The 24,982-nt window shown below is 37.6% G+C and overlaps 1 protein-coding gene across 1 annotated transcript in view; it reads left to right on the forward strand.

Moving 5' to 3' along the window:
• LOC100916970 overlaps nt 1-24,631 on the forward strand; it is a 160,622-nt gene extending 135,991 nt beyond the window's left edge. Inside the window, exons 68-73 of the mRNA XM_031945439.1 lie at nt 241-443; nt 10,288-10,477; nt 13,839-13,948; nt 15,297-15,419; nt 15,957-16,098; nt 23,434-24,631. Coding sequence (XP_031801299.1) covers nt 241-443; nt 10,288-10,477; nt 13,839-13,948; nt 15,297-15,419; nt 15,957-16,098; nt 23,434-23,438 — 773 coding nt within the window. The 3' untranslated portion in view covers nt 23,439-24,631. The remainder of the gene's footprint in view (nt 1-240; nt 444-10,287; nt 10,478-13,838; nt 13,949-15,296; nt 15,420-15,956; nt 16,099-23,433) is intronic.
• The last annotated feature ends 351 nt before the right edge of the window (nt 24,632-24,982 follow it).

Consider the following 24,982-nt stretch of genomic DNA (forward strand, 5'->3'; position numbering starts at 1 on the left):
TCTCTATTTAAAAAATAGTTTGGGTGAGAAGTTCTGATCTCTAAAGTCCTTTGCAATTCTCCCACCAACTGTGTGAAACTGTAGACAAAAAACAAGTTTCCCTTAGCACTTAATTGTAGCCAGGGGAGCTAACAGTCAGAGTGACCCCTTATCCCGTCACACCCCAGGCCCCCAAAGTTCGAGTGTTACTATCTGATCATGCTGGAACATAACCCTGGCTTTGGGCCTCCTCTTCACCAGACCATGCCGTGATGATTGGGGACAGGCACGTGGTGACGTTCGATGGGCAGGCCTATGACCTTACCTCCAAATGCAGCCTGTTGCTTGCCAAAGACTTTGCTCGGAACTCCTTCCTGTTTTTACTGAACCAGCCGAACACAGGACCCAGATCCTTGTATGTGGAATTGAATCACACAGCCTTTATCATCTACCCAGGACTAAAGGTAGGAGAGAAAGAAGATGATGAGGGCAAATTGATGTTTCTAATCTGAGTGCGATAAGGGGGAAGGGAAAAGGGGAAAGAGGGAAAAAGAAAGGGGAGAGGAGAAAGAGAGAGAGAGAATGAATTAATTTGTGTGTGTACAAGATTGTTCAGTCATTTTTCAGTCATATCCTATTCTTCAAAACCACATTTTAGTTTTGGTTGTTTTTAGGGTTTTTGTGGGGGTTTTTTTGGTAAAGATACTGGAGTGGTTTGCCATTTCCTTTTCAGACTCATTTTACAGAGGCGGAAACTGAGGCAAACAGGATTAAATGACCTGCTCAGGATTAAGTGTATGGGAATAGATTTGAACTCAGGAGGATGACTCCGGGCCTGGCACTCTATCTACTGCACCAGCTAGCTGCCTATATAAGATTACCTTTTTTTATATCCAGGGATCCTATCTGCATATTTCTCCCGTAGTAACCATGTGCTCCCTTCTCTCAGAATCATAGATGGAGAGCTGAAACAGACTTATATCAAGCCATCAAGTCAACAAGTATTTATTAAATATCTACCATGTACCAGATACCAGGTTAAGTACTCAGCATTCAAAGATGGACAAAATCAGTCCATTCCCTCAAGGAATCCAGTCTAATGGGAGAGACAATATATAAACAACTATGTATGAACAAACTTCAGAGAGCAGAAAGGGATGCCAGAGCCACAGAAAACTTTTCTACCTGCCTGAGGGTATTTGAATTCAGGTCTTCTTGAAACTCAACCATAACTCTCTTCATTACCTGGAGTAGAATAGGGACTGGCACCCAGACTAAAGGAGGCTTTTTAGTAATAATGCAATGATTATTACTGCCACCAGCCTCCTTGCCTACCATTTAAAAGAGCCACTACTTGATAGTGTCCCTTCCTTATAAGGACAGATGGTATAGTACCCTTCCTCTGCCTAGACCACATCCCCACCCTCTGCCCCGTGACACTTGAGAATTACAGGGATCAGAATCTTTAGCATGTTATCCTTGAAAGTTTGTTCATTAATTCCTTAAGTAAAATGGTGAAATAGGTATCTGATTTCATGATGAAAATAATGAAGCTAATCATAGAAGGAATAAGACTTGAAACCCCTCCAAAGAAGTCTTTTTTTTCCTTCCTTATACAGTGGAAAGGACATGGGATATGACATCAGATCTGGGTCCAGATCCCAGATTTCTGACTGTAGGGCCTTAGGTGAGATTCTGTGGTATTTCACGTCTTTAGCATCACTTTTGTTTATCTTCAAAATGGGGGGGGGGGGAGGTTAGGCTCTAAGCAACTTTCCAGATTTCTGAATCTATGATCTCATGACCTTTGTGCCCACTGCTTTGGATATCTTTTAACAGAGGGGGTTTTAACTTAGACCCCTTTGGAAGCTTAGAGACTTCTCAGAATATTTTTAAATTCTTCAACAGTATTTTATTTTTTCAACTACATAGTTGTCAGCATCCATTTTTTGTAAAACTTTTCCAAATTTTTCTCCCTGCCTTTCTCCCCAAGACAGCAAAAAATCTGATAGATTTTAAATATGTGAAATTTTTAAGAACATATTTCTATATTTGTCATGTTATATAAGAAAAAATCAAATCAAAAAGGAAAAAATGAGAAACAACAAAAATCATAAGCAAACAAACAACAACAAAAGATGAAAATACTGTTTTGATCCACATTTAGTTTTCATAGTTTTCTCTCTGCATGTGGTTGATAATTTCCATCAAAAGTCTATTGAACCATCTAGGGGAGGGGGTGGGGGAAGGAGGGAAAGAAATGGAACAAAAAGTTTGGCAATTGTCAATGCTGTAAAATTACCTATGCATATAACTTGTAAATTAAAAGCTATTAAAAAAAAAAAGTCTATTGGGCCATCTAGGGGAGGGGGTGGGGGGAAGGAGGGGAAAAATTGGAACAAAAGGTTTGGCAATTGTCAATGCTGTGAAATTACCCATGCATATAACTTGTAAATAAAAGGCTATTAAAGAAAAAAAAAAGTCTATGGGAATTGCTTTGGATCATTGCATTATTGAGAAGAACCAAATCCATCACAATTGATCATTGCATAATTTTGTTGTTATTGTGTAGAATGTTTTCTTGGTTCTACTTACTTCACTCAATATCAGTCTATTTTTAAATACATATGCTAAGATACATAGGATTACAAAAGATATCAATTATAGAAATATAGCTATCAAAATATTTTTATTTTTTTTAATAGCCTTTTATTTACAGGATATATACATGGGTAACTTTACAGCATTAACAATTGCCAAACCTCTTGTTCCAATTTTTCACCTCTTACCCCCCCCCACCCCCTCCCCTAAATGGCAGGATGACCAGTAGATGTTAAATATATTAAAATATAACTTAGATACATAATAAGTATACATGACCAAAACATTATTTTGCTGTACAAAAAGAATCAGACTCTGAATTATTGTACAATTAGCTTGTGAAGGAAATCAAAAAATGCAGGTGTGCATAAATATAGGGATTGGGAATTCAATATCAAAATATTTTTAAAAAATAAATTCATGCATCATGAAATGCAAAATGGATAATTTTAATTCTACTAAATTAAAAAGATTTTGTACAAACAAAACCAATGCAACCAAGATTAGAAGGGAAGCAGAAAACTGGAAAAAAAATTTACATCTAAAATTTCTGATAAAGGCTTCATTTCTAAAATATGTAGAGAATTAACTCAAATTTATAAGAGTACAAGCCATTCTCTAGTTGATAAATGGTCAAAAGATATGAATGGACAATTTTCAGATAAAAAATTAAAAGCATTTCTAGTCAGATGAAAAAATGCTCTAAATCACTGTTGATTGGAGAAATACAAATTAAGACAACTCTGTGGGACTACTTCATACCTCTCAGATTGGCTAAAATTACAGGAAAAGATAATGATAAATGCTGGCGGGGATGTGGGAAAACTGGGATATTAATACATTGTTGGTGGAAATGTGAACTGATTCAACTATTTTGGAGAGCAATTTGGAACTATGCCCAAAGGGCTATCAAACTGTGCATATTCTTTGATCCAACAGTATCTTTACTGGATCTGTATCCTAAAGAGATCATAAAAAAGGGAAAAGGAATATTTGTAACAGCTCTTTTTGCAATGGCAAGGAACTGGAAACAGTGAATACCCATTTGGGGAATGGCTGAATAAGTTATGGTATATAGATGTTATGGAATATTATTGTTCTATAAGAAACTACAAGCAGTCTTATTACAGAAAAGCTTGGAGAGACTTACATGAATTGATGCCGAATGAAGTAAGCAAAACCAAGAGATCACTGTACACAATAACAATATTATGTGATGATTAAGTGTGATGTTCATGTCTCTTTTCAACAATGAAGTATTTCAGGCCAATTCCAATAGACTTGTGATGGAGAGAGCCATCTGCATCCAGAGAGAGGACCATGGGAACTGAATGTGGATCACAACGTAATATTTTCAACTTTTTGTTGTTGTTTACTTGCGTTTTTCTCTTTCTCATTTTTTCCTCTTTTGATCTGATTTTTCTTGTGCAGCATGATAAATGTGGAAATATGTATAGAAGAATTGCACGTTTTTCATCTATATTGGATTACTTGCTGTCTAGGGGAAGGGAGGGAGAAAAATTTGGAATACAAGATTTTGCAAAGATGAATGTTGAAAAGTATCTTTGTATATATTTTGAAAACAAAAAACTATTATTATTTAAAAATAGAAAAAAATAAGTTCATGTTAAGAAGCTTTGCTTCCATAGCTTCCAATCTTATTTTCTAACTGGTTAATTCCTTGAACTGCTTTTCTATCTTAGAACAACATTCTGGTAATGTTTTTGAATGGTGGCTTAGACTACAGCCCTGTCCTGTTTCTCTAGGAATATTCCTACAGGGAATGGATGGAAGGAAGAATATCATAGTTTTATCTCCCTTTACTATTCCAAACAAATCCCCCCTACCCCATCTCTGTGTGGGTTTGTGCATCTTAAAAGGCCTCCAGTAAGTGGTTTATGATTTATAAGAGTTGGATTAGCCCTCCACAAAACTGGTTTATATTCTGGGAACTTTTGAAACCTTGCTCTTAGAAGCCAGTGATTAGCTTCAGAAGCTGGTAGAGCCAGCTACTTTGCCTGCCTGCAGCACAATGAGTCCCCCAGATTCCTTCCCCAGGTGGGTAGAGGACCTCCCAGAGTTTCTGGCTCAATGAAAGCTGTTTATAGCTCTCCATACATAGGGCCTCTGCTCAGTCTGAGCCAAGGACCCATTGGGAAAACAGAAAAGCCTGTTGCAACCCTTGCTGACTCCCCTAGATAAAACTGAACCTGTGCCCTCTCAGAGGGGAAAATCTTAGGATCACAGATTCCAATCTAGGACGGATTGCAGAGACCATGTAATTCTACCCCCTCTTTCTTGGCTGTCCCCACCCTTTATTTCCACACTTAATAGAATACTTACTACATGGAAAGTACTAAAATGTTAGTTGACTTCAGTTTTTCCATTTTATAGATGAGGACAATAGATGAAACCTGGGGAAATTAAATGACTTAATCAAAGTCCAGAGCTACTAAGCATTAGGGGCAAGATTTGAAACCAGATTTTTCTACAATCAAGGATGGTTAACCTTTATTAGGGTCAATGACTTTGCTAGTCTGCTAAAGTTTATGGACTTTTCCCAAGATGATCACTCTGTAAACTCTTATTAAGCACTTACTATGTGGCAGGCACAATGCTGATGTTTTAAAAGCTTAAGACAGCATACATGGGATTAATATAGCATACATATTAAATTAGCAGACAATGTATAGAAGAATTACATATATTGGATCGATGGCTGTGGAGGGAAAGGGTGGAGGGAAAAGAGGGAGAAAATTTTGGAACGGGTTTTGCAAAGGGGATTGTTGAAAACTATCTTTGCATATATTTTGAAAATAAAAAGCTATTATAAAAATCAGCATATATAGAAGCAGCTAGGCAGTACGATGGATAAAGTGCTGGAATCAGGAATCAGGACTATTACTCGTTCAAATCCAGATTTAGATACTGGTTATGTGATCCTGGGTAAATCACTTAACCCTGTTCACCTCAGTTTCCTCATCTGTAAAATTAGCTGGAGAAGGAAATGGCAAATCATTCCAGTATTTTTACCCAAAAAGTCTCCAGTCACACATAACTGAATACCACCAATGAGTATTACCAAAGAAATCAATTATATTGAGATAAAGGTTATTATATTTTTTCCCTTCCAAATTCACAGAACCCTTGAAACCCATCCATAGTTCTATGAACTTCAGGTTAAGAACCTTTGTCTCATGCACTTCTGGGTTGGTATTATGTGGTATGCTGGTAAACCAGCTCTTTGAAAAATATACCCACTTTTAAGTTTAATTTGCATTGTTAATTTTTTTATCACTTTAAGGCTAGGCAATCAACAAAACAATATATCAAGTCCCGGTTGAGAATGTTTAGCAATTTCTGAAGAGCAATTGAAACATTGAAAGTTTAACACTCTGCCTCTGCTAGTTCCAGCACCCCTGAATCTTGACCAACATAGCTCACTGTCTCTCCTATGCTGGATCCCCCATTGCCACTGTTACTTTATCCACTTGTTCCTTCAGAAAGTTCTACTTTCATAGTTTCTTTTTCCAGATGATCTTTGATTGGAATTCTTAGTTTATTTTCCATTTCTGGACTTCATATTCACTGATCTCCAAGTAAAGATTCACCTTTGCAAAATATACCTTTTACAATATGATGGATAGGGAAAGCATATGACCCAGACCTATTATCTCAAGGGTTGGATTATTTTTTCTTTTGGGGGAGGATGGGTAAGACAGTCAGAGTTAAGTGACTTGCCCGTGATTGTAATGTTCTTGGTGGGTTTTCTTGAGGTCTCTGGGGCAGCCTTTTTTTCAATAGAGTAATAAGTGTCAAATGTCTGGGGTTGGATTTGAACTCAGGTCCTCCCGAATCCATCTCCTGCATCACCCAGCTGCTCCAAGTTTTAGACTTCTTGACTCAAGATCATGAGGGCACCTTACTACTGCTTTACCAGGGAATTTTGATATACAAATGTAGTTTACTTACCCACCCAAAACATGCCCTTTTTACATAAATTATGGTTTCTGTCCCTAATTTTCACCAGGACTAATGCCTTGTACTGTAGGGCCCTTCCTATGGTTGATGGCTGCCTGGACTAATTAAAAGATTCCAAGAATGGTTTGCAGGGGAATCATGTAAATCCTATTTCAATGGCCACTAGACCCTCCCCTTCCTTCCACCTCCCTCCCTCATCTCCAAGACCTTAGGTATAAAGTACCAGATTTATTTGTGCCCTCCAAAGTCTGATGGATACCTAGATCCTGATAAGTTTTGGAAAAACTGGTTCATGATAGGAATCCACTCCATCACTCAGGTAGTACAAAATAAAAACCTCATGACTGTGAAATAAGATTAACGTCTTCATTGTGCATCAACTCTATGTTCTTACTAGCCTTTGTGACCAGGCCACTTTGACTTGACAACAATATATGATCAATCTTGATCTACTCCTTACTAATCAAGTAAGAGAAAGATTCTAGATTCAGAGAGGCAATGGGGTTGCCTTCACTCTGTTATGAGCCCAAAGAAACATGGGAGCATGAAAATTAGATAATTTGGTGTAATGAATAGGCCATCAGCCTTAGAGTCAGTAAAACCCATGGTCAAATCCCTCCTTAAACATTAACCATATGACCACAGACAAGTCATTCAACTTTTTAACAGTTCACTTTCCTTATTGGTAAAATGAAGGAGTAAATCTTAAGGTCCTTCCAGTTCTAATTTTATGATCCTAGGGTAGAGACTCCATCAAAGTAATCTCACCAAGCTACGGCTGAGGTTTGGGGGCCCAGGAAATAGAGGCTGGGCCTTGGATTCTGGCCACAGTGGAGAGGAGTCCAGGCTGTTGGGTGAAGTGTGAGATGCTACTCCTTGCTCCTTTGTAAAGCCTCTCCAGCTCTTCAAAAAAGCCAGTGCTGCTGGACTGAGTGACCTGTGTGAAAGTGAATCCTGTTTATATTTTTGGATGGAGGCTTTAAAAGCACCCCTTCCCCCTCTGGCAAGTTTCCTCCCTTGGAACTGTTAATTTGTCTCTGATCACACCTATTGGGCCCCCTTCCCAGAGAGGGTAAAGATCCAACATAATCCAAAACAGCAGATAATCCAAAAGTAATTTATAGAGTATTTGACTTTGGGATGTTGCCAATTTGCCTTCATAACAAGTATTTATTGTCTACTCTTTGGCTGAGACCAACATGAAAATGAGTTTACATTCTTTGGCATGTATCAACTATAATGGGGGGAGGAGGAGAGTGGAAGGGAGAACAGCCCAAGACTATATTGGGCAGTAAGGATGGAAGCCAGTTGGGAGAGAAAAAAAAATTTCTACAGCTAATCAGATATGGATAACTGAGAATGGACTCATCACAATACAGTGGGGAAAACATCAGCACTGGGGGATGAGGAACTGAATCCTGATTCTGTCTCTGCTACCTACGGTTTAAGTAACCTCCTTGGGCCTTAGTTACCTCATCTGTGAGAAAGCTGGAGTTTATGGCCTCTGAAGTGCCTTCTAACTAAATCTAGGATCAATTAACAAGCATTTATTAGGTGCTTATGGAGAGATTTGTTGTTGTTTAATCATTTTAGTCACCTCTGACTCTGTGACCCCATTTGGGGTTTTCTTGGCAAAGATATTGGAGTGGTTTGCCATTTCCTTCTTCAGCTTATTTTACAGATGGGGAAACTGAGGCAAATAAAATTAAGTGACTTGCCCAAGGTCACAAAGTAAGTGTTTGAGGCTGGATTTGAACTCGGGTAAATCTAGGTGCTGGTGTTCCACCTAGCACCATGTAGCTGTCCTACCCTGGGGATATTAATGAGAAAATTAAAAAACAAAAAAACAACCCAATCCCTGCCTTCAAGAGTGAACATATTTACGAATAAGAGTAGAGAGGCATTAACTTTAACACCTGGGGAACTAGAAAGGGGCCTCCTAGGAACGACAGCTCTTCCCATCTTAATCTTTCTAACAGGCACCCATCCTCATTGCCAGAGCTCAGGGGCCCTGTGATGTGGAGAGTAAACATGAAGGAATGTGGCAGATGGAGGAGGGATATTTCTGGGTCCAAGCATTATCCTTTACCTTTGGCTTATTAGGAAACATTCATCAGATGCTGGGATCACTTAGCATAAAATCTGTTGTAGGAAAGCTAAGGCAAGAGCTGCCAGGGGGTGGGTGGTCAAAAGATGCTTTGTGGATGACTATTCATTATACATCTGTAACCACTAATGCAGAGCCATAATTAGGAATTCTTTCACCTGGGGAACAAAAGTCTGGGGGTAGGACAGACTAAAGCACAGAAAACACTCAAAATGGGCCAAGGAGGCATGGTGGAGGACTGTTAATTGTAGGGACAGAAGTTGCTGTGGGGAGGAAATATACTCCCCTCCATGTCAGTGCCTTAGAACAAAGCCATGTTTGTCCCACACTAGTTACAGCTCTGACCTAACATTTAGCAACGAAAGCCTTAACTAGAGGCTGAATAATATTGGTTGTTCTGAAATAATCATATGTTTAAGGAGATTTGCAAAGGTGTGATTACACCTCTGATTCTCTGTTATGTACTGACCCTTAAACATTAACCAGGCTAACATTGGACTGCTCTTAAACATTTCCTGTAATGTATCCATGCGAATCTCTTTGGACCTTTTCTCAAAAGGCTGCCTCTGTGGAAATCATAATTGCATACATCATTGCAGAACCCCAAACAATACCAACAGCCCATCCCTCTAGAGAAACAACTATGCTGCTTCCTGGATAGCAGCTGTGTAACTGCTGGTTTTTATTTTATTTTTAATTAACAAGTATTTATAGTATTTTCTTTCCCTTCCAAGCTCCCCACCCCAATTTAAAAAAAAGAAAGAAAAAGAAAACCTTATAATAAATATGCTTAGGCAAGTAAAACAAATTCCCTCATTGTCCAAAAGTCAAAATGTATGTTTCATTCTGTATCTTGAATCCATCAACTCTCTATTAGGAAAGAAAGAAAATATTGGGCTTTATCAGTGGTTCTCTAGAATTTTGGTTGGTCATTGCAACTGATCAAATATCTTAAATCTTTTAAAGTTGTCTTCACAATGTCCTTATTATGTAAGTTTTTCACCCAGGAATATTCACTTCGCTCTGCATCTGTTCATACAAGTTTTTTCAGGTTTCTTTGACCATTTTACCTCAGAGTTGGAGGAAAGCACAGGAAATCACTTATTTCAGTGGTATCAAACATTTACTTCAATGCATAGTGACTTAGAAAATCACAAAACAGTATCATCTGTATCTTAATGCATTTTATTAAATATCCCTTTCATCATTTTTATAGCACAATAGTATTCTATTACATTAACATACTATAATTTGTGCCCCCTTTTAGTTTTTAGCTGTTTGCCCCTATTAAAAGAGCTGCTATAAGTATTGTTATATATATGGGTCTTTTCCTCATTCTTTGACTCTTTGAGGTACAGTTGTAGTATCATTGAGTCAGAGGGTCTGCATAGTTTGGTGACTTTTTGGAAATCTTTTCAAATTGCTTCCCAGAAGGGCTGGACCAATTTACAATTCTATGCAGAGTGCATTAATGTGTGTGGTTGCTATTTGAAGGCTCCTTTTCAGTTAGTAGAATTATTATTCTGCCTCTCTTGGATGAAGGCCCCTCCCCATTTCATCCTCTATTAGATGATCAAATTCTAAAGATATTCTTTTCTATTCTTTTGTCCAAATCACAGGTCTACAAGATATATGATTCTTCCTTAATAGGAGAGAACTGTCTGGGTTTTGATCCTTTGCCTGACAAGGTCAGAGCCAATGGGAGGAAAGAAGTTTATAAAATAGAATTATCCAATGAGAATGGTGCTATGGTCTCCTGTGACATTCATTCTGATATCTGTAGTATGACACTGGATGGCTGGAATCATGGTAAGTCTTCACTTAAACATCACGGGGGCCAAGATATCTTTGCTTCTAGCCTAGTATTTTCAAGTCTTTATTATTATATATTAATGGGATTTTGGATTTCTTAAGTTGGGCCCTGAGGCCTTCAGGGGAATGACAAAAGTCTGATTCCTGCCTTCCATTATTTTGTGACAAACATCGATGGTAGACATCATTACCATTATCCCAAAATCATAATTATCTATTATTGCATTGGGAATTACATGGGGAAAATGTCACAAATAAAGGGATTTACCCTTTTTAGGTTTACAGTCTGAACTGGGCACAGTAAAGTTCAAATCTTAATTCAGACTCTTATTAGCTGTATAATCACAGCTAATCAAGTGATTAGGTTGTGATCACTTACACAAGTCACTTAACCCTGTTTGCCTCAGTTTATTTTATTATAAAATGAGCTGGAGAAGGAAATAGCAAACTCCTTCAGTGTCTTTGCTAAGAAAACCCCAAATGGAATTGCAAAGAGTCAGACATGATTGATATCACCAAACAACAACAAATCTAAGAGAGACAAAGTAAAGGAAAAACTGATATTGAACAGAATCAGATAATGTCAGAATTGGAAGAGATCTTAGAAGTCATTTAGTTCAGTGGTATCAAATACAATCCATATTGATATAGAAACTTCAAAATAACATTATGTTGTTTTATTTTTATTTATTTTTAGTTAAATATTTCTGAATTCCATTTTATCCTAGTTCCTTGGTCATACTTAGGAGTTCTGGGGGCTACAGGTTATGCATTTGACACCTCTGATTTCTAGATCAACCTTTTTGGGAATGCAGTAATCTCTACAATATCCCTAAGCAGGTAGGTAGTGATCTACCCACACCTTGTTCCGTTTCAAGGATGGGGAGCTCACTACAGTCAATCCGTCAACAAACATTTAGTAATAATTTACTATGTGCTAGGCACTGGCATACAATGATAAAACACAGTAGTCTCTGTCCTCAGGACATTTACTTTCCATGAGGGGAAAGTGACAGAAACAATATAATATAAATGAATGCAAAATATATATACAAAAACGTGAGGAATATTATTTTGTCAGCTTTGAGGAGAATGAAGATCAATTATGAATCTATTGGAATAATCCAGGCAAGAGGTGATAAGGATCTGACCTATGGTAATAGCAATGAAAAGCAAAGAAGGGGTCAGCATCTGTTGGACTCTGTCATTATCTGCAATATTTATGTGAGTCTGGCCAAGTCATTTACACTTCAAAGGCCTCAGTTTTGCATTTGTGCAATGAAGGGACTACAAGAGATGATTCACAAGGCACCTTCCTGCTCTGATCTCATGATCCCATAGCTAGATTTTATTGTTCCCTTTGACATTTTTAACCACTGAGCCCCATTATGCCTTTCCCCAGCCGTAGAGAATGTATCTAATCCTCCTCCATAACAGCCCTTCAGAGAGCTGAAGAGAGTGTCATGTCTCAAGTTGTCTCTGATTTAAATCAAATACTCCCAGACATATTAAATCTTTGAAAGACGGCAAGGCAACATCTCTATCATATGAGCACAGCAGAAGAAATTGCATCTGGGGTGGAGGGAGGATGCATTTAAGCTGACTTAGGAATAGATATATACTTAGATTTTCCTTAGACTCCTTTCATCATAGTGATTTCTTTATGACTGTGCTCTCCTATAACTTGAGGTTGCAATCTCGGTCTTCAACAAGTACAGGGGTGCTGTTTATGGCTCAAAGGGAAAGTATAGAAATTCATACCTTACCTGGGGAAAACAACATATATGTGTGTCAAAAGATAATTTAGGGAGAAGACTCTAGCAGTTGAAATAATCAAGAAAAGCCTTATATAGAACATGGTTCTTAAATGACTAGATACTAAGAAAGTACATATCAGGAATTAGAGGGGGCCTAGATGGGGAGGGGAATCTGTGCAAAGATAAAGAATTAAGAGATTGAATTTCATATAAAGGAAGAATAAAAAGGCCGAAATATAGGGGAATATAATATTCTCGATGGGGAATAAAGGATGCTAAAAATTAGAAAGACACGTTGGGGCCTTCTCCTAAAAGATATTTTTTGGTTCATTTAACCAACAAGCATTTATTAAATACTTATTACTATGTGCCAGGCTTGTGCTTAAGTGTTTGGGGGACAAAGAAAAAGCAAAATTAGTCCCAGGCTTAAGGAAATTATATTCTAACAGGGGCTACAAAATGTCTATAGAAAAGCAGGTATAGACATAGAATACAGGCAGAGTGGGTGAAAGGTAAGCCAAGAAAAGGGACTATGACAGAAGGGTGGGAACCAGGACCAATGACCCATAGAGGTTATCTCTGATTGAAGGAAGTTAGGAATTCAAAGGTGAGAAGCAATTCCAAGTACAGGAGACAGCCAGTGCAAAGGCCCAGCAGTGGAGATATTTCCTCAAAAAGTGTCTATAGCTGGATATGGACATTAGTATATCACCCAGGTGTAGGCACACCTTCCAGGTGTGTCGCCCAGGTGTAGACACACCTTCCAGGTGTGTGGCCCAGGTGTGTCCTAGTAGGTTTGCTTGTATCTCCTTTCCATGTTCAGGTCCCTGCCCACTAGGCCACTAAACATACCCCACCTTCTCAGTTATATGGTCCAGACTCAAGTTAATTTGATTTCATGAGTACATCATAGAATGGGAAAAAATATTGAGTTTGGAGTTTAAAAAAAAAAAAAACAAAAAAAACAACAACAACCTGGTTTTGAGTCCTTTGGAGAATACTGGACAAATCACTAGATTTGTTTCGAGAATGCTAGATTTTGGAGTCAGGAAAACTGGATTTCAAATCCTGCTTCAGCCACTTTTGTCACTGTAATCTCTGGCAAGGTCATTTAATACCCCTTCATCTATAAAGCGGGGATAATAACAATACCTGCCTTCCAAGTTTGTGGTGAGGAGCAAATATAATGAGTAGAGTGCTCATGGTTCTATGGATGTTGTTGGTGAGTCCTTAAGTTGTGTTTGATTCCTTGTGAGCCCCTTTGGGTTTTGGCAGAGATACTGGATGGTTTGCCAATACAACGCTCATTAATAAGGTGAAATGATGTGCCCAGAGTCACAGCGAGGAAGAGTTTGGGGCCACATTTGAACTTGGGTCGTCCTGACTCCAGGCCCAGTGCTAAATTCATTGCTTGGGGCAGACAGCTAGTAAGTATTTGAGGCAGAATTTGACTCAGGTTCAAGACTCCTTTGTTTTTACTATTTCATTTCAGCAGTAAGACCCTCTACGATGGGGGGAAAAAGAGTCAAAGGTTGTTCCTGCCCCCTTTTAAGTCAGCTTCTCTCCCTCACTCAGCCTTGCTCCCTGGCCTTTCTCCACAGGTATGTCAGCAGGTATCTTGGGCACCAATGACAACGAGGCAGGCAATGATCTGTTGCTCCCAAATGGATCCCTGGCAGGCAATCTGGATGAATTCACTGAGGCATGGAAGGTAAACCTCCATCTCACCCCCATCAAGGGGAGCAGGTCCTCCAGCAAAGTCTCCTTACTCACTAGAAAGTATCTCCAGGTCTCTATTAGATGAGGTTTATTGCCTGATAATATAGGGCTAAGTGTACCAGGCCTGGAGTTAAAGACCACCTGGTAGAGCCTGAATGCAGATGAAAGACACATATTTTAAACCTTATTATTTTTTACTTTCTTTATTGTTCATGCCCAGGGCTCTGTGGCACTACTCAGTGTCTCTCTGCTGGGCTACCCCCAGAAAGACCCACTAGCAAAGGCAGAGGCATATAGTGAAAAAGGTGTTAGAGCATATATTGAATTACTTGCTTTCAAGGGGAAGAAAATTTGGAACACAAGATTTTGCAAGGATTGATGTTGAAAAATTATCCATGCATATGCTTTGAAAATAAAAAGCTTCAATCTGAATTTGGAGGAGAAAATACCCAAACTTGATGAAATCATGGATTTTTTTTTTAGAAAAATAATCTATGGTCCTGAATTGAAATTTTAGGTATATATATATATATATATATATATATATATATATATATATATATATATATGTGTGTGTGTGTGTGTGTGTGTGTGTGTATTTCTATATATATGTATGTATACACACACTTAGATTGTGTTCAATTTTGGGAACATAAATCTGCATCTTCCATTTGGATTGGCAGAATGCAGAGAATGCTAGCTTTTTGTTGAATCATTTTAGTTGTGTCCCAACTGACTTACCTAAGGACATACAGATAATAAGTCTCTGGAGCTGCATTTGACCTCAGGAAGATGTCTCCAAGACTTCTACTCTCTCCTCTGCATCACCTAGCTGCCCCTTCAGAGCATACTATAAATATTCTAATGACTGATCTGTTATTAGTCAGCCCCCATTACTGGAGCTTCTCAATAATCATATTTACAACAATATTAAGATCCATCATGATTTTTTGTGGAGAAAACCAAAGATCAAGTAGCAGATCTCGGATGTTAGAAATGGCATATTTTAAGTTTTCCCAGGCTCTTAAATTCTGGTTTTCACAAGAAAAGAAAATATGTAGGGCACAAAAAAAAAATCCACTCTTTATTAAGTGGCTGTTATGTGCCAAGCATCGTACTAGGTGTCAGGAATACAAATACAAGGACTAAAACAATTCTAGCTCACAAATCTTGGATTCAAATCCAAGCTCTGATATTTATAAACTGTATGACTGGGGGGGAAAATCACTTAACATCTTGGAACTCTAATTTCTTCATTTATAAAATGGGAATAATGTTGCGAGGAGCAATGGGAGAAGTCATTATTATTCTTTGGGAAATATTTATGTTTACTCCACTAGATGGATAGTGAGTGCCAGGCCCAGAGAAGGAAATCAGAGACCTGTCTCCAAGCTCCGTCCTTCAGACTCTGCAAAGCATTCTTTTTGGATGCCCACTCTGAGCTCCGTAATTGCTTCCGAGTGGTGAGTACAGGTTGTGCTGGTGGTAAAAAAACAAACAAACCAAAAAACTCAGGAAGAGGAAACACCATAGGAACAAGGAGCAGGGCAGGACCATGCTTGTAACATAGGGGCCTTCCTGAGTTCTAAGAATCATTGCCCCCAGTGGGATGGAACAAACAGTCTCCAACTCCAATTATTTTTTCCACAGTAAGTTTCCTTGATCTTACTACCCCAGTTCTCTAAATAGTCTTTTGATTAACCCTATACTGAGACACTAAGCAGATGAAAGGTCAAAATTCTTTAATTCTAAAGTACCTTTTTAAACTTGATCCCTTGAGAATGTGTCAGCAATACCATCGCAAGCTGGAAAAGCAAATTTAGTAAATGACAGATTGGCCTCCTCCTTGCCTCCAGCTCCCAGGAAACTCTTTAATAGCCAACGAAGGGGTCTAATTTCCATCCCTCTTTTCTGTTGATTTGCCCTATTCCCCAACCCATTAGTCACTTATTGATTGACCCATGGGCAAAGTAAAGTGGCTATGGGGCATTTTATTCCAGGTAGATCCTGCCCCGTTCTACAGTATGTGCATACGAGATACCTGTGAGATGAGTGAAGTCCAGGCTGCCTGTAACATGGTCTCTGCCTACGTCCATCTTTGTGGTCGAGGCTTTGTACCTCTGGCAATTCCCCCTCGGTGTGGTAAGTACTTAAAACTCTCTGAAATTATCTTTGTCTGGTGGTTCCCTTACCCCTTCTGATGGGGGAGGTTGTGCTGCTTGCCTTCTTGTCCCCACCGCATACATACTCCAGTTATTCACACATTCAGCTCTTGAGGAATTCTGTCCTCCAGATTGACCAGAAAAAAGCTGAAAGTCTTGCCAGATCCACCCTGCCTGGGTTGAATTTCCCATAGATGTTCCTTCCTAATTATTCATTTACAAATATTGAGGTCTTACATGTGAGACATTGTGCCTGTAGCAGAAACAGAGAAGTATTTTGGTAAGTAAGAAAATGAAACACAAGTCCAATTGATTGTAGATGACCCTTCCCTTGACAAATTACTTTACACACATTTTTATTTAGCTTTGTGTATACATACATATTATTCTCTATTCCTTTTTCTCCCAGCATATAAACTTAAGGAATTTCTTTGTTTTAGTATCCCTTAGTGCCTCCCATTTTGATATTTATTGAATGAATTGAATACAAATTAGAATGTATGGGGCATTTATTAAGTGCTTACTATGTACCTTTAGCATGTTATCTCATTTGCTCCTCACAACAACTGTGAAAGATGAGATTGTGATCCCCATTTTACAGTCAGGGAAACTGAGACAGGCAAAAATTAAGTGACTTGCTGAGAATTATAAAGTACATATCTTCATGACTGGCATTCTATGAGATTTCATGTCATCTTTGAATTTCCAATGAGATACAAAACTTAGCAGGCATTTGATAAATGTTAGGTAAATGAGGTGATGACCTTTGAGCTGGGCTTTGAAGGATGGATAGATATCAGATGGAGAGCATTTTTCAGGGAGAAGGCACAATTAGAATGAAAGCATAGAGACTGGAAGTTGGGGGGTGATTTCAGTTCCAGTGGTTAGAGTACAAAAAAGGGAAAAATCTGAGATAAGCCCAGGCTGGTTCCAATTTTGGGAGGCATTAAATGCTAAAAATTTGTGCTTTATTAGATAGCTAATGGGTTGCATTTATCCTTATTACTGCACACAAATACACTTTTGCTTCGACCATATTTAACATTAATGCTTCCCCCCATCCATTTAGTTTTACATTGTCCTAGGTTACATACTTGTCTTATCAAACTTTAAGTGCCAGGGATTCCCTGTAGTGTTCTTCAAATGGTATCCAATAATAATAATTCACATTTATATAGTGCTTAATAGTTACAGAGCACTTTGCACATATTACTTCACTTAACCTCTACAAAAGGCCCAATCTGAGAGCTTATGCTCATGTGAAGGTGACCCCGTATTATCCAAAGGGACATCAATGAAATACAAGCCATGGAAAAAGCCTAACAATTTGGGAAGGCTTTGAGTAGGGGCCAAGCAACTGACCAGCAGGTATCTGGCCAGGGAACCAAATTAGCTGAATTCAGGAAAACTTATATTGAAAAGTTGACCAATAGGTAATAAATCTTGTTGACCAAAGCAGCTTATTGAACCATCTACTTGGTATGAAGGAATAGCACACACACTATTAAAATCAGAGATCATTTGTAAGATTGAGGTGTTTTACTTCATAGCTAAGTATCAGTTAGAAATAAGCATTTAATAAAGACTTTTTATAATAGTGACAATAATGATGGAAAGGTCTTTTCTAAGCTGATTATTTACCATAGATAGCACTGAAATAGCATATAAGGAAAGTCTCAGAACTAGCTTATACCTGCAGTTATTAAATTGTTAGTATGTGTGTGTATATACATGTATGTATGTATTTCTTTTTGTAGAGTCAGTTATTGAATATTTACCTGTACTACACTTTGACTAATTGTTCGGCACCTTTTCATCTTATTAGGGAATGATGTTTGCCAAAGTTAGGTGATCAAAGAAAGATCTATCCTGGAATTGCTCATTTTTTTAAGCTTGAAAGGATCTAAAGAAATCATCTACCTCTATACATCAAGGCAGAATTATTATTAGTCAGAATAATGAATCTCCTGAAGCAGTGAATATTTTCACTGGGCTAGAACCAAATATATTTTACATAATTATAATTTTCAATAGTGTAAATTAGAATACATGCAATCATATCAGGGAATTTATTATTTGAACTAATTGGAAATTAGATATATTATTTTTTTAAAAGTCATTCAATCATAAAGTCTTGATTGAATACTTATTTTCCCAGTGCTATAATACTTTTGAGCAGCTATGCTGCACTCCCACATGTGAGCCTTAAGAAGAGGACCTTATTTTGAAGGCATTTTGAGCACCAGGATCCATCCATTCAAAAATTATACCTTAAAAGCCCCCACTAATGTGTTTACTCTTGCCAGACCAACCAGAAGATGTATTATTAATTGAAATCAAAAGACATTTATCAAAAGCATTAGAAAGTAACAAAATATTCCTCTAATAGATTCTTTCTGATAAATTACAAAAGGAGGCATAAAGAAATACACAGAGAAACATATGTCCAAAGTAATACATGCCTCTGACACCTCAGAGCTGCTTCTCTTTCTGTAGTTCTTAGCCGACATAAAACTACTTCCCCATAGGGAAAGGGGGCTACCCACCCTTTTTTTCCTTTGATAAACTCATGGACTATTTATTAACTCCTTGGTGATGAAACCCCAGCCCACTAGTTAGAAATTTCCTTATTCATTTTAAAGTCTTACCTTTTAATCTCCTTTTCTCCTGCTATCTAGGGTCTTTCAGTCTAAATTCTTCCAGTTATAGTCCACAGTTTCTTTTAACTTCTAACATAGTTCTGAGTCTCTAACATGGTTTATTTCCAAATCCTTCCCCCATTTTACAAAATTGCAAAAGAGCTGGTTACCACTAAGGTGAGAAGATTCCTGGTTACCAAGGCAAAATGAACTCAGGCATATTTTATACCAACAACTAAAATTATTCTACTTCCTACAAGGCTATCCTTTGATTGCCTATCTCATCATCTATAGATGCCAATTGCAACTCACTTTGCTTCTCTGTCTCCTGACAATTATACCTATCTTTCCATAAATTCCTCCTTGGAGGTCTACCCAAAATAATGGGATCCTTTCTTTAGATCTCTTGACATTGAGTGGAACAAGTGGCATCCCTCCCTTTAGGCAGTGTTATGTAACTGGCCTGCCTGGTGTCCCATCTTACCTTTCTTTGATGATATCCTTTACACTATGTCTTGTATAAACAAATGGTTTGTAGCCTGCTTATTCCCCCATGTACCTCTCTGTCATACTGTGAGCAATCCTTAACTTTAATTCTCCAAAGGCTGGCATTCCTTTATTCATAGTCATATGATTTCACCAGAAAAATACTGGTATTAAAAATATGGGCCTTTGTTTTAAAGAGAGAGGTCTGGATTCATTAAAATAATTTTGTGATTTTTCCAAAGGCAATCCAGTTCAGACAAAGTCTATGGATTGTCCATTGTCCATCCATTTATCATAAGACTGAAGGACACAAATGTAGTCTTTGCTCCCTTGGGATTCATAACTAAGAGTAGCCAACCTGGCTACCTGCATAGAGGTCATTCAGTTAAAATACATATATGTTTTATATGTATGTATATATATATGGAGAAAGAAAGGTGTGGTGTTTGGGAGATCATTAAAAATGATATTACTTCATTCCAGGTATGATCTGGCTTTAGACCAGGGAAGAATATGGCCCTGTTTTTCTCAGTCATCCTATCTCACCAAGAATGGGGGGAATATTGCTTGTATCTTGATACAAGTAGCATTCCAGAGTTTTACAATTATCCCTTCCACATCATGTCTTTCTCCTATCAAGGTTTCTATATTTCAAGGGGTTGATCAGCATAAGAAATTAAATGGGAATATTTTGGAAGTTTCATGGAAACAGACAATATTGAAAAAATAGTTTTACTTAGGATTGACCTACACATAGCCTATGACTTAACCTAAATTTTTCAATAAGGTACTGTAAACACCCCATAAAAGACAAAGAAAAAATTCTGACTTTTTCTTTGGTGCAAAGGGAGGGCCAAAAAAAAAAATTATGCAGCTTTTCCAGATCACAGCAATACCGTGCCCTTAACCCCCAAGATGTGGAAGGGCTAACTGTATTACCTGCCCTCGGAGCAAAAATAAGTTTGAAATTAAAGAATGATTCCTTTCCCTCGAATCGTTAACAGTTATTGTTTCTCCCATCACTTCCCGAAAAGATAGAAGCCAAATATTAGTCTCTCCCTTCATAAGGCAAAGTCAAAGAAGTCTCAGAGATATCAAATGACTTCTCTGAGCTCACCAAAATGATCCTGAGAAATTTTTCTGCTGTTCCCAAGTCACTGGACCAACTGGCTTGTTCTGAACTGAGGGTTTGTCATAAACTTGGCTTCCAGAAATTATAGCAGTTCTACTCCATACAATATGGAGTTGGAAAGTATTTTGCACCAACACTAAAATCACTCTATTTCCTACTTATCAAGACTTTGATAGATCTCTTATCTCATCATCTACAGATGCAAAATGCAACTTATCCTTGCTTGTCTGCCCCTTGACTGTCACCTGTCTCTCTCCACAAATCCTCCAGAAGAGATCCTCATTCCATAACAGGAGACCCCCAAAAAACGTAGCAGTGTGGGATGGGATTTTGTGGTAGAGTGTAAAGACGAAAGGATAAGAAAAGGGGGTTAAGATGCAAATATCCTTACAAATGGTGAGAGCTTTTGCGAGTCTCTTGTATATACCTAGGGAACATGTTCATTGTTAAAGCTCTCCTTAATTTTCATTTTTTTTCCTTATAGATGAAGAAAGGGAAATTGACTTAGACTTTTAAAATTTTGCTGAAATAATAATCTTTAGCCCAAGAAATCTAAACCAGGAATTTCATTTAGTTTAGTCATTTTCAGTCATGTCCAACTCTTCATGAATTAAATAGAGGTAGAGCTCTATCTTTTTTAAAACACAAGCTGAGCTTCTCAAACATGCTTTGTCTTTTAAGACCAGAAAGTACAGAAGATCAGTTTCACTTTAGTTTTTGTTCAGAAAATTATGGGGAAGTTTAAGCCACCAGTCAATCTGAACACACTGAGGGAGAGCTTGGTTGTTTAATAAGTCAATATTCTAGAAATGTCTGTATTTCTACAAAAACAGCAATAATCACACACACACACACACACACACACACACACACACATACACACACATACAATAAACAGGGCTGTTCCTTTTCAGGCCACCCAGTACTTATTAAGTGATCACACACATGTGTGGCACTTTTCTGGGCACTGTGCCTAGTTAACAAAATAGATTTAGAACTTGCCCTGGAGGAGTTTGTTTTTTAAAAAAATCAGTCTTTGCCAAACCACATACATTCACATAAAGGAAAGCAAAGAGATGTCCAACCTGGTCTTCATCAGTATTGGCTACTCTCAGGGAAAAACAGCAATAGGTTCTGAGTGATTGCCAAATTTGTGGCCCAGCAGGCTAGGTCCTAAAGTCAAGAAATAGCTTATTAGACTTAGGTCACTAAATTTACCTGTTGCATGCCCAGTTAAATCTTCTACAGTTGTCTCAACTTTCAAGTTCTGTCTTTTGCCATTTTCTTGGATACAGCTAGGAAATGTGTATATATTGTCAGAGCTCTTCTGGCTTCTCATTTTTTCTTACTGTTAACCATAGCAAAATTTTTAAAGTTATAGCTGTCTCCCAATTTGTTGGGGAAAAAATGATAATGGATACATTCCCTGATTGTATCCAAAAAGATGGCAAAAGTATGAATTAGGAGTTAGTACAACTGTTTAAGACTTAGCTGTGCATACAAAAAAGCAAATTTAGCACCTAGAAAAATTATCAAGGAAGAAAAAAGCATTGAGTTTTACCTGGGAAATTTCTCTGCCTAAATCTGGAATGATTTCTGGTTCTATTATTTTATTATCAACATTATTTTGCCAGTTCCTCTAACAACTTTATTTCTGAATCAGCATGTATTACTTTCAGCATTTTTTTATTCATGATCCCATTTGGGATTTTCTTGGCAAAGATATTGGGGTGATTTGCCATTTCTTTCTCCAGATCATTTTACGGATGAGGAAACTGAAACAAACAGGGATACATGACTCGCTTGCCCTGGGTCACATAGCTAGTGTCTGAGGCCAGATTTGAACTTAGGAAGACGAGTTTCTTTTTTTTCAACAATATTTTTTAACAACATAAACTTGTGCCACAAGTAAACCAAAGTTTGGGAGGAAGGAGGAATTATATTTTTAAATCGTATAATATACATATATAACACATATATGTATGTAAGTATATACACACATACACTGATGATACAATTGTGATTTGTTGTTTTATGAGTTGTGAACCTTCAGAGTTTTACTATACAAGGAAGACTACTGGGGAAAGGTCCATCCATCTGGCACGAGCCCTAGACAACCACAGCCCACATGCAGATCTTCAACTATCTTTTATGTGTGTCTCTCATTTTGACCCTAAAATAGAAAACACAGTAGAATAAGACTACAATCCCAAAATAACAGAGAATCCCAATTATTTTTAAGGCATGGCCCAAAAAAAGTGATAGCTTTGTGTCATTTTTGTCAGATTGATAAAGGGTAGGGAAAAATAAGTGAAAGGTAAATTCAGTTACTTCCTTTAGGATACTACAGGATCATTTAGTGTTTCTGGGAAGTGTTTACTCCTCAGAGAAAAGGATTTATCCAAAGTGAGTTTATTTCCTCACTGGCCTAGTAAGATTGAAACTGCAATTTAAATACAGTAAGCATTCAACATTTCCTCATTTTTAAAATGGAGATAAAATGGGTTATTCCCTAAAAGTGTCTTTTATTTCTAATATCCTATTAGTCTCATTCTATGAGTTTAAGCCTCTGGTACCTTGACAGTACCCCCTCAATCTGGATTTATAGAACTGAGAAGGGAGAAACATAGGAAGAAGGCATCCTTTAGGGATATTAAGGACCAGCTCACACAGATAGTTATAGAGAAGAGAGTTGAACTCAGTTCCTCCAAGTCCAGACTCTTGTGAGTCACATAATGTCATCTTCACTGATCTATTTGGCTTCATTTTTATATTAGTAGCTTCATGACGGTGTTATTGAGAGGGAAAAAAATCTCAATTCTCTTAGCTCTGGACTGGATAACTTCGATGATTCTTTCCAACTCTAAAGTAGTAATTCCTTAAAAGCAAAGACTTTGTAGTCTTCATGCTTACACTGGAGTACAATAGAAGATTTATGAAGGCAAAAGAAGATAATTTTGAGATGCCTTTGGCAGCAGTGCAAGATGCTAAGGCCTGTCAGGACAAGCTTTGTTCCTTCTGCTCTGAAGAAGGGCCTCATTTTTATTTTTTCTTGCAGCTTAAGATTCTGCTCAGGGCCGCCCTGGGATGACAAAGGAGAGCCAGCTCTTTCACCTTTTGACAAGTTCTAGCATCCAACAACCAGTGGCAACTTTATAGAGAATCATCCCTAAGGAGGGAGAAAATGCATCCCCAGGACACCCAAGAAAATGAAGAAAATGTCTAGCATGCTAGCCCATGGCCTGCTGAAGGGGAGCCATTTATTGTTTTAAGTAGCATGGCCAAGGACAAGGGAGGTAGCCCTCCCCAACAGGTTTCAGAGAAGCTCTTCTTCCTTCACTGCAAGAGCCTAAGACGTTTCCTATTCTGACCCAAAAAGCTCTCCTCTGACAGTTCAAAGTAGTTGTTTTACTCCAGGATGAAGAGGAGAGAACAATCTGCTTTGGTTGGAAAGAAGACTTATTCATTGCCTACTTAGTGAGCACCTACTACACAAAGCATGGTAGTTCTGAATCAGCTGTAAGGAAGTCTTACTTATTAATTCTATTAACTCAGGTTTCTTCCAGATGTATTTTACCATCAAATTCTATTTTGTGATTGGCTTAAAATCCTATTAACTCAGGTTTCTTCCAGATGTATTTTATCATCAAATTCTATTTTGTGATTGGCTTAAAATCTTATTAACTCAGGTTTCTTCCAGATGTATTTTACCATCAAATTCTGTTTTGTGATTGGCTTTAAAAAAATCACCTGATTTGGCTTTCTTGACCTTACCTGTACCAACTTGTCATTTCCTACTAGGGTTGCATTTTGCTCAGGCAGCCATAGTATTTCCAAAAAGCGGAGATCTCTTCAGATTTTCTTGTTATCAAGCTATTTTTTAAAAAAATTACTGTAAATAAACTAGATTTAAATTTTGAGGTTTGGTGAGAACAACCTCCTGAATTAATATTCATGGAGAGCTCTCAAGTGAATAGTAGCATACCATGAGCATAGGTTTTTATAACTTATTCTGACCATGACATGGAATAACAGGGTCCTGATTTATACTGTAATCAAAATTGTGAATTTGATTTAATGTAATTTCTTTAATTTTGTTACTTATTAATAAATTTGGTTGAATCTAAGAACTTATTTGTTTTGGGGAATCTATTATTTAGTAAAAATAATTTAGGTTTATGTGGTACTTTGAATATATTATTAAATCATGGATTCTGACACCTGTGTAACCCTCTTGTTTTTAATAAATAATTTAATAAAATACATAGAATTATAAAGAAAACCATTTTTGTCAAAATATAGCTATCAATTATTAAAAGTTTATGATCTTCAAGTTATGAACTTCTGTTTTAACTACCTTAAATCCAAAGTGGAGAGTATTATCTCTCTTTTACAATGATGAAATCAGCCCAGAGAGGAGGGACATCTCAAGATCACATAGCTAGACCAGTAAGTGGTAGAGTTAAGCCTCAAACTCAGGAGAGTTCAGCATGGCATATTACTGGGGTACTGAATGACCTGACTTCAAATCCCTGCTCATATATTTACTAGATATATGATCCTAGTCTAGTCAGATATTCAATTTCCTCATATGCAAAATGGAAATG

This window comes from Sarcophilus harrisii, chromosome 1, assembly GCF_902635505.1.
Source record: "Sarcophilus harrisii chromosome 1, mSarHar1.11, whole genome shotgun sequence".
Taxonomy (NCBI): domain Eukaryota; kingdom Metazoa; phylum Chordata; class Mammalia; order Dasyuromorphia; family Dasyuridae; genus Sarcophilus; species Sarcophilus harrisii.